Source organism: Danio aesculapii, chromosome 13, assembly GCF_903798145.1.
Source record: "Danio aesculapii chromosome 13, fDanAes4.1, whole genome shotgun sequence".
NCBI classification, from domain to species: Eukaryota; Metazoa; Chordata; class Actinopteri; order Cypriniformes; family Danionidae; genus Danio; species Danio aesculapii.
The window spans coordinates 19789674-19800893 of NC_079447.1; the positions used below are offsets into that span (position 1 = coordinate 19789674).

At 34.4% G+C, this 11220-nt stretch overlaps 1 protein-coding gene across 1 annotated transcript; it reads left to right on the top strand.

Annotated features, from left to right (window-relative positions):
- Positions 1–439: 439 nt before the first annotated feature.
- snx5 (sorting nexin 5) lies at positions 440–10280 on the top strand. The gene is made up of 13 exons (XM_056471092.1): positions 440–598; positions 2390–2494; positions 3787–3897; positions 4113–4234; positions 4339–4462; positions 4894–4989; positions 5071–5176; positions 5267–5342; positions 5662–5701; positions 5797–5883; positions 6457–6616; positions 7439–7524; positions 8955–10280. The coding sequence occupies exons 1-13, from the start codon at positions 563–565 to the stop codon at positions 9003–9005; spliced, it is 1200 nt and encodes a 399-aa protein (XP_056327067.1). The 5' UTR covers positions 440–562; the 3' UTR covers positions 9006–10280.
- Positions 10281–11220: the final 940 nt, after the last annotated feature.

Sequence of the window (11220 nt, forward strand, 5' to 3'; positions counted from 1 at the left end):
ATCGAAAGCCCGTTGAATTATTTTCCAAAAAACTATATTTCCCACAATGCAATATTTGCTAAAAGCTTGGAAAGTGTTTTACTACACACTTTAATTTTCTTTTCCACACAGTACACGATTATTACAGAACTATTGTATATTTGTTTACTGACTATCTGAAGCTACTAAGCCGTAAACCAACTGTACTGAATTTTCTCAATGCCTTTCAAACGGTTACTACCATCTAGCGGTGAAAACAATCAATATCTATGGAAAACAATAAGCACCTGTGACCCATGTACATCTGAACTGCTTACAAGCAACAGCATTTCAATAGATGTCTTACAGTTTTGTAAACTGGATGTGCGGTATGTTGTCATATTTCTTTTAGCGATGAAGTGTCAAAAGAGTAAAAAGTGAAGACTTTTATTTTGACTTGCTGGCAGAAAAAAAATATTCGAGCCGGATGTCCACAGTGACAGGCGAGAGAGTGGAAAGTGAGGAGCGAGCTTGCAGTTGGAAAGTTAAGTGCAGTTTAATGTACAACGCAGAGACGATAAAATAAACGAAATATTTCCTGAACATGACGTCTATTTCAGAGGACAACGATAAGGAGAAGGTGAGCGTTGTCATATCTTTCAATTACAGGGATAACACGGAGAGATTTGCTAGGCTGCCTAATAACCGCCCAGCTCCGCTTTGCACTTTTAGTGAGTAACGTTAGCTAATAATCATGTGCTTGTCGCTCTCCATGGCTTTAACGCTATCTAGCTGTCAGTGTAAACATGTTGGAGTGATAGTGGCAGATACTACGTCAGTATTTGTATTTAATTTGTCAATAATTCAAGTTTATTTGGTAGAACGATGTATATGGCAAAGACTCTTTGTTCCAATGATTTGGGGAAGTTTCTCCAACTGACAGATTTGGTAACTATGATCCATGGACTCAATTTACATAGCATAGACAGCAGAGTTATGTAAATATGCAGAGCAATGAACAAAAAAAACTTGCATTTTTAGCAGGAAATAAAGAAGACACCCAGTAAAATGTTCAGTATAACAATAGTTTATTAGTTACTAATAATAATAGTTATTAATATAATAGTTTATTAATTAGTTGTAATTTAACTTTGTCACTATCTCTGAAAATGTTTAGTTATTGAAAGGTTTTTTAGTTACTTAAAATATAATAAAATGTGATCACCTATTTTTTTTTTTTAAATATTTAGAAAAGTACAGGTCATGATAAGTGTGTTTAACTTTTACATGTATATCTATTACATTGGATGGTGTTTTCGTATGCCCCAAATTTTAGTTTGTAAAATGTTTCAGCATACCAAAAAGGTTTTAGTATAATTTGTGTTTATGCAAGTGAGACAAGTGTGGTGCTAATCATCAAGAGAAGGCACCAATAACAGTCTATACACCATACTAATCAAGCAATACAACTGTTTATTGCTGGTACACACAGCTGATGTCAATTTTCACAATAATCTTGAATGATACTCATGAACATCATTAATCGAAATGTAACAAAATTGCATAAAAGGCTTATAATGTGAAATAAAGAGGAGTAATAAGGATTACATGAATAAAAGACAGATAATGAAATCCCAAGCAATTTGAAATAAGTATATACAACCTCAGAGACATGCCATTTATTTCCTCTTCAAAGAAGGGGGAGCCTGTTTCAGTCACATTGGGAAACCAACCCATGTATCCAAGAATGCCGGGCAATGTGCACTTATCCCACGGCTGAGCTTTCAATGTTTCAGCTAGAAACACTCACCTTTATATCCAAAATTTGGGTGCTGGCCAAAGGTCGGTCTATTAGGTAAGAGAGAAGAGTGAGTTGATCAGGCCCACCTTCTCTCTCAGCTAGGTGCACATTATTTCTGATTGCAAAGCACAAATTTGAGGTTTGTAATGTAAGCATGATTTTCTAGAGAAAGTTAACCTTAATGTCATGAGACCCTTCTCTAGTCATTTGGTCATGCTTGAGGGTCAATATTTTACCTTCTAATATTTGGAGAAAGATGTGAAGTTAACCTTAAGGACATGGTACCCTTCTCTGTTCACTTGGTCTTTGGTTGAGCGCAACAGGAAAAAAAAAAATTCTTACAAATGGCAATGTAGCATTCGTCTTTTTGTGACATTTATTTTTCTCGAATGTGATTTAAAACATTAAAGTAGACCAAAAGGCTTTCTTATGTATATTTAATAATTTTTGTAAGTTTAATTTATGTATGCCCTTATGGAAAGGCTTGTTTTAAAACCATTTATTTGATATGTTTTCAATATTATTTTTTTCAAAAGTCATGACATGACTGTTAGTTGTGTATCTTTTTTCATGATTTGTCAACAACAATAAAAAATGTTTGGGTTTTTATCAACTTCTTTTTTTATATAGGCACGTTCTGTATCAGTTGACTTGAACAATGATGCATCTCTCCTCATTGATATCCCTGATGCCCTCTGTGAAAGGGACAAAGTCAAATTCACCGTCCACACCAAGGTGAGCCAACCTTAACCTCATATTAAAAGACATTCAGATAACTCATCTAGGCATGGGACGATAACCTTTTTTAAGGTTTACTGTGGTTTGGAAAAAATGTTTTAAAACCACCAAAATTTTCTTTTATACCAGTGTTTACTCTAGGATTTTTTCCAGCTGTGGCGACAGAACTTTTACAGAAATCTACCTACAAAAATACATATGGCGTTATTTCAATGACAAATGGAGAAATGTCGTGAGCACAGTATTACAAGTCGAGATCGCATTTATGCAATACGAGCTTGCAAATCTTTTTGCTTGCGCGCCGATTTCCTCTGCTTGTGCACAAAACCTTTTGCACACTCCCTTAAATACACACTGCTCAAGCGCAGGTCTTCTTGTGCGCTCTCAAATAAACGCTGCTGATGTGCAATTTAGTGCGTTTATGTAGTGAGTATGTCTCCAATATTTCTAAGATTTGCTAGGAATATTTCTGAATGTCTCCAATAGACCTACAGAGTGGCTATAATGCGTCCTGAATTAAAGTGAAACGGTTATAAACTCCAGCAAGATAAAGTCACTGTATGCAGAGCCACAGACCTTTATCTATAAATAAAGTATAATTATGGAAACTGTGTTCATCATAACTGAAAGCCATGTCGTGTTTGCTGGCCTCACGCACATAACCTCAAAGGGTTAAACAAATAACGCACAGCACTACTACGGTTACTGAAAAGTTTGCGCTGTTATAATTCACTTACCTTTTAATACATTTTGGTGCAGTTATAACCCGCTATTAATAACAACTACAAGAATGACTGAATGTTTTGAAAGAAAAGCTGTAGCCGTGGAGGGATGAATTTTGGTTGTGGCGCCCCGCCATGGAAGAATGAAAGTAGCTGAAACCATGTATATTGTTCCTATAGATATATAAAAAATATTATTTACGTTTTTTTTTTTGTTTTTTTAGGACAACAGTATCTCCATCAGAAAAGATTTACCAAGATGTTGTTTTACATTTGGAAAGAAATCTGTGTTTTAGAAACTAATGAAGACAGTAGAAGTCAATGATTAATTTGAATAATTTAGCCTGGCATGTTTACTGCTCCAAAATATTATAAATTTTTCTCAAAATAAAATATATTGTGTTTAAAAGGGGAAAAAGTTAAATAGTTTTTATCCAAGGTTAACAAGCCATCCGAAACTTATACCAGCCCATGCCTAAAAACATCACTTGTATATCTAATGTCTAGTTTTTGACAGGCGGTATGTCCTTGAGTCATATTCTCGATTTGCTCTTCACTTCCCCTCAGACCACACTTAGTTCCTTTCAGAAGTCGGACTTTTCTGTGCCACGACAGCATGAAGACTTCATCTGGCTTCACGATGCAATTGTGGAGACTGAGGAATATGCTGGCCTCATTGTAAGTTTAAAAGCCATATTCCTATTGTCTAGATTTATAAAAGCTTATCATCAGGAACACAATGCAAGGTTCTGCCAATGTTCAAACCACCAAGTGTCTCCGCTGACCATCAGCCTGCATTGTAGAAAGTTGGAATAGCCAAGTAGTCTTATATTGAATTGAATTGTCTTGCATTTACAGTACTTTCCTCCTTCCTCCCTTCCAATATTTCTCAGATCCCTCCTGCCCCACCAAAACCTGACTTTGAGGGTCCCCGAGAGAAGATGCATAAGTTGGGAGAAGGGGAATCAAGCATGACAAAGGAAGAATATGCCAAAATGAAGCAGGAGCTTGAGGCGTGAGTCTAACTCTGTAAAAAAACTAACTAATTAATGAATAAATTAGTATTTTTGACATTAATAGCTTTTAAATGTATTTATTAAAGCCTGTGTATTTTTCTAGGGAATATCTTGCTGTTTTTAAGAAGACCGTGCAGGTTCATGAAGTGTTTCTTCAGCGACTTTCCTCCCACCCAAGCTTCAGCAAGGACAGAAACTTTCAGATATTCCTGGAATATGACCAGGATGTGAGTATTCTGCTTTGTCTAAGCCAAGCCTATTCTTCCCAGACCAGGAAATAAGGAGACAGTGAGAGGGACTGTTGGCATTGCTTATTTCCTGTGAAGCTGCAATGTTGGCAGTTTAAACACAAATGGAGAGAGTTTGAGTGTAGAAGATAAAGGGGGAGGGCATATTTTACTCGGAGAGCCACTTCCTGCTTAGTTCAGCTTAAAAAAATGATTCATGACTGGACTGCTGCTTTAAAAAAAACTTTAAAACTAAGCCATAATCTTTAAGTCTTGTATTACTCTGACAAGTGTCTGTTATGCTGATAACAAAGACAAGTGACCTTTTTGGATCTGAGCCAGCGGTGATAAAGAGCACACACTATGCTTCTGCATTCTGATTGGTTCATATTGAGCTTGACTCTGTAATCCTCTTCTCATTTGGTCTTTAGCTCAGCGTGAGGCGGAAAAATGCCAAGGAAATGTTTGGGGGTTTCTTTAAGAACATGGTGAAGACTGCTGATGAGGTCCTCATTTCAGGGGTCAAGGTTAGTCATCTAGAAAGTTTCTGTGGGGGTGTTTTTTAATATCTCATGTCATGTAACACAAGTTTAAACTTTATTTTGCAGGAGGTTGATGAGTTCTTTGAACAGGAGAAGACTTTTCTGTTGGATTATTCTAATAAAATCAAAGATTCCACGGCTAAGGCTGAGAAAATGACTCGTTCACACAAAAGTGAGACCATGAAGCAATCAGCTGAATGCTTATCGTTTATTGGTTAATGCTGACATTTATTTTCATAAAATATTGTCATTCTTTTCTAAGATGTTGCTGATGATTATAACCACATTTCCGGGGCTCTGAACACTGTTGCAGCTGACAACAACTCTGCCTTTAAAAAGTAAGAAATTTATTATATGTCATATTGCTTGCTGTGAAAACAGCATTTAGCAAAGCAAAAATGTTTAATAATACATAAAGAATATATTTTGTGTTATGTATGTTCAGCTTTAAATATATTATATGGTATTTTCTTACTTTCTCCACTAAATTGTATTATTTTCAGTTAAAAATGACAATATTTTATTTTATTTAAACAGTATTTTGGGGAGTCTTTTGAAATACCTTCAGATGCTTTTGTGGAGTGTGAGTGTTTAAATTTGAAGATGTAAGATTTTACACTTTTACTGTCTAATTTTTCATTTTTGTTCTCTTTCAAGGCACTTGGAAAAATGTGTTGAAGTATTTGAAAAGCTTAGAGTGAGTATCTATGTAGGAGTTGTATACAAACCAATTGTCACCATCTTCATATGGCCTTAAAAAATGTCATGAGTTTGTATGTGCGTGTTTTGTAGAAAGTTGAGGACAGGGTGGCATCAGATCAGGAGCTCAAGCTGACAGAATTGTTGAGATACTACACAAGAGACATCCAAGCTGCTAAGGTAAATAATTTGTTCTCTTTTTGTTCAGAAACCTTGTAATGCTGTAATATAACACACATTGGATTTTATAATTCAACCAAGTACATTAGATATTACGTTTTTAGAGTCTTTTTTTCCAGAAAGAGGTCATTGTGGGATTTTTTTTTTGCATACCAGACATGTGCAGAGAATGCCCCAGTTTTACAAGCCATCTATATTTTTGTCAGTCAATCAGACATGCATGCTTATAAACAGATATAAACAGAAAAAAGGAGATATTTTGAAGAATGTTGGCTATTAGTTTCCAAAATTCTTCAAAATACATTTTTGTGTGTTTGACAGAAGTAAGAAAGGTTTGAAATAAGTGGAGGGGGAGTGATTGTTTTTTTTTTACGTTCTTATAGTGACATTATTGGTCCCAACAGCAACAGAATTAAGTTTGAATCCAAGTCTTTTTATACAGTAGCCTGTGTCCCACAGCACAACGAGTATTTGCCTTTAGCTGACCACCTTGGGTCATTGTTCACCAACAACACTCAAATAAGTTGATTTATCCTGATTATATGTTGAGCAATTATGCATTCCATTCCCCAGGACCTGTTGTATAGACGTGCACGGGCACTTGCCGATTACGAGAATTCCAATAAAGCTCTCGACAAGGCTCGCCTAAAAGGCAAAGATGTCCCACAGGCTGAGGAAAACCAGAAGCAGTGTCTGCAGAAGTTTGATAGGCTTTCAGAATCTGGCAAGAAAGGTGTGTTGTGCATTCAAAATCTTTATTTTTTATTTGACTGTCAAATAACCTTGATGAATTACTGTGATGGTTGAAGTTAATAGTATATGAAGAGTTAATGTAGACAGGGCTGGAAGCCAAAAGATTGTAGGTATGAATTACCCAAGGGGTAGTTTATAAACCATTACTGTTGTGCCTTGAAAAGAGATTCATTGCAGAGAACTGTTGAATTAGACTTTTAGATAGCTAATACAATAAAAAAATACATGTTTTTAGCTTTTCAGGTAACTGTGTTTCATTCTAAACTAAAGGGAAATCTGTTATCTGGGTTGATGTTTCACATTGCTAATAATTTATTTGTGGTTATTGTTTAATATTCAATTTCACACTTTACATTTCAAAACCATCCTTATACGTCTATATATATCATGCTAGTATCATAGATTTGACAAGGATGCATAAATAAATACTTTATTATTGTGCATCATAATATTTTACATTTACCATCTTTGTAGGTTATAAAGGTAAATACCACTCAATTTTTGCCCCTCAAAAGTTTATAAGACCTGTGGTGTGAATATGAGCACAATTTGCCTGTAACATTATAACACTGCATCGTTTCACACTGCAATCTCCCAATTCAGTGTGGCTTTAATGTTGCAAAGATGGTGTAATCATAACCCCAGATAAAAAGCAGGTCTAAACTTTCTTCTAAATTATAAGTGAAAAACATTTATATACCTGGACATTTAGAACTTTGATAACCCAGGTTTAAGCACCGTGTGAAAAATCATAACTTTTTTTTTTCCTTGGATAACTTGTTCTAATTTATTACTTGTGTAGAACTCACCAGCTTCAAGGCAAGACGTGTAGTAGCCTTTCGTAAGAACCTGATTGAGATGACCGAGCTGGAAATAAAACATGCCAAGGTGAGGATGACAATTTGTCACATGTATCATGTCTCTGTTGAAAAGTCTGGTAATATCAGAGAAGTTAATTTGGGTGATTTTCACAAATGTTCTTAGTGTGATTCTCAGTATTTAAATATACAGTTGAAGTCAGAATTATTAGCCCCCCTGTTTATTGTTTCCCCCAATTTCTGTTTAACGGAGAGAAGACAACACATTTCTAAATATAATAGTTTTAATAACTCCTTTCTTATAACTGATTTATTTTATTTTTGCCATGATGACAGTAAATCATATTTTACTAGATATTTTTCAAGACACTTCTATACAGATTAAAGTGACATTAAGTGACGTTAATTAGGTTAACAAGGCAGGTTAGGGTAATTAGGCAAGTTATTGGATAATGATGGTTTGTTCTGTAGACTATCGAAAAAAATATATATAGCTCAAAGGGGCTAATAATTTTGACCTTAAAATGGTTTATAAAAAAATAAAAACTGCTTTTATTCTAGCCTAAATAAAACAAATAAGACTTTCTTCAGAAGAAAAAATATTATCAGACATGCTGTGGAAATTTCCTTGCTCTGTTAAACATCATTTGGGAAATATTTAAAAAAAAAAAAAAAATCAAAGGGGGCTAATAATTCTGACTTCAACTGTATGTGTTGAACAAGTTTGAGCTCACTGAGATTTTAAAGACTTTTTTTTGGCATTGATGTATTATACTCATCAGTAGTGATTAAAACATAGCATTCTATTTGTCTTTCATATTTTTAAAGTATTAATCAGCAAGGTTATTTTCAAGAGTAATCATAAGAAATCATTCTGGAGCACAAAATCAATTCTTAAGGATGATTCCCAAAGGACCATCTGACAGAAAACTGGAGTAATGATACTAAATTTTTGCTAAATTTTGTACAGGAATTATTTCCTTATTTAGAAAAAAAATATGCAAATAGAGATGTTATTTTAAATATTTATATACACAAAATATACTAAATGTTTGATCATATAAATGCAGCCTTGCTTTGTGTGAGAGACTTCATTCAAAAAATGTTAAAATCTTATTGATCATAAAATGGTTCATAAACCATTTTTAAGATGCTTTTATCTGGTGTTATAAATATGTTTTAAAACATTAAGAAACAATATGACACATATATACTGTATTAGTAACCAAACAAAGAACACCTACCCTATCCCAGACAGAGCCATAAAAATATATACACATTTGCAAAAAGAAATAATAATAAGGACAATTTTGTAAAATACATTAACGACAATTCAACACATTTACATTCCAATGAAAGTGAAATATAAAATAAGTCATAACAAACATTGTTTGAGTTTTTTTTTTTTTTTTTTTTTTACTAAACTTAGGAATTAATTTTTTGGAGCAATCGTAGTCAACAGAAAATCAAGATTTTGTCTCTTCTGTTCTCCCACTACAGAACAGCATGTCCACTCTGCAGGGCAGCATTGAGATGCTGAAAAGCAACTGACCCACACGATGATGATGTCGCTGCACCATCTTGAGCTCCTAGCATTGTTACCAGCCCATTAGAGTGGAACCTAAATGCACCTACTTCAGTTATCCCTAACATGGTTCATTAACCACTCTAAAACATGAAAAAGAGCAACTGCAGTGTTTACACTTTTGCCTCGTTTTTTTCCTGCTTATGTTCTTTTTCACTGCCAGTACCATCTCATGAAATTAAGGCAGCGAACACGACCGGAAAGCTCTCTAATATGTTCAATTATGAGTTGTTAAATCCCTGCATTAGCCTTCGTTTTTACATATTCCAAGTTATGCAAATATTAGCTGATATATCCTATCTGAGATTATGCACACACACACATAAAGTACCACAATGACAACAAATGGATCATTTCAGCGATTTTTCTGTTGTTTTGACTGCAGTTTTGTACCTTAAATGTGATTAATCTGCCTTTTGCTGGCACACTGGAAAGCTGATGCATACTAATCAAACTATTACACAAAACTTGACCTGTGATGAGAAATAGAGCAGTATATAAAGAAGTGTTATGTGAGATGGAATGCTTTAGATGTCTTTCCTCCTCATATTTTTCTGTTGAATTGAGATTCGTCCGAATGCATTACTCTGCGTTACAGATTAATGCACAAAAATGTACGTTCCAAAAGAACGCTGACATTAATTTACGATCAAATTCTTTGCCAAATTACACTTTCCTTTTACTTTAAATGAAAAGGACTGACTGATGTCCCCAGTTGTTTGTGTGTGAAATGAGGTAAATAAGTGAGTAGCAATAGTAATAGTTCATTAGATTGTTTATGGTTTGCACAGTAATGAATAAGATGGTGCTTCCATATTTGTGTATGCAAGAAACTTTTCTTCTCAATTGAGCTACGTTTCCACAGAACTCGTCCTTTTCTGAAGACTCAAGTTCAATTTGATATTTTCGACACTTTCTATTCGATATAAATCAGCATTCCTTATTCAAATGTATTTTTTTACTCCGCTAAATGTTGTTACTAAAACTCTAAGACTAGCTACTTTTAAGTTCAGTGGACCAAAATATGTGTGAAGTTTGGTTTTGTGGAGTGCCACAAAAATATGTCACTGCTGTTCTGATTATGGAGATTATTTTTTGTAAAGCACTATTGCAATCACGTGCATCTCAGAGAAGACTTAATTTTATAAATGACTGAAAATATGGGAAGTCATTTTCGTATGGATTACCCTTATTTTTATGAAAGCTTGCAATAATGAAAATAAATATTCCCTGTTTTCCCATTTTGTGGTTTATTTCATCTCTGCTTATTGTAAGATGTAAATACCATTTTTGGGGGGGAGTGTTTGGTCTAAAATTCCGTTTAAATCGTTATAATCCTAAACTCATTCATTTCATTGAGATTTGAGCATATTTCTCACCAGAAGGTGGCAGTGCTCATGTATTTCGTTGCTTCTTACCAGAAATTGTTAATATCATACATCGTAGCTGAGATAGATTTAGAGGCTCTTGCAGCTAAAACGACGCAATAGTTCTTTGCTTATACAGGATGGTTTATTATATTTTATAGATTCCCTCACAGAGATTGAAATCTATTAATAGGACGAACAGACACACCAACTGCTCAGACTTCCTCATTGTCTTTAGCTAAAAGCATATTGATTGATGATTTTCCCCACTGTCTTCCTTCTTCCTTGTATTTAAACAGGACTTGCTGTCCACGTTTGGACTTGTAGGGCTCATTGCTTTTTACATATGTTTTTTTTGTTTTTGTTTTTTTTGTTTTTTCGAGGAGGTTGTTTCACTGTTATTTAATGATATCTCCGCCAGACTTCGAACTCGGACCTCTCGGCCCTGTTGCTGATTAAATTTCCCCACAGACATAATAATAATAATTAAATGTTTGTCCTTAAATGAAGGTAGCCTGTTTGTCCCACGAGGAAACTATTTTCCACAGAATGTTGTGGTGGCATTTCTAAATAGCTGTTGGTGAGTTTGATTATAAGAAGAGATTGTCCTCAATCATTTTGACTTCATCAGTTTTGTAATAACAGGTCTGTTTTATCCAATAAGCTCATCATAGCGATAAAGTGATGTACATCCTGTGACTCATCATGACTGTCCTATCCATAAATTTGATAGAATATATCATGTTCTGACAAAATAATAATATTAATAAGCTTTATTATAAAATCTATGACAAACAAAGCTGGATTCTCATAC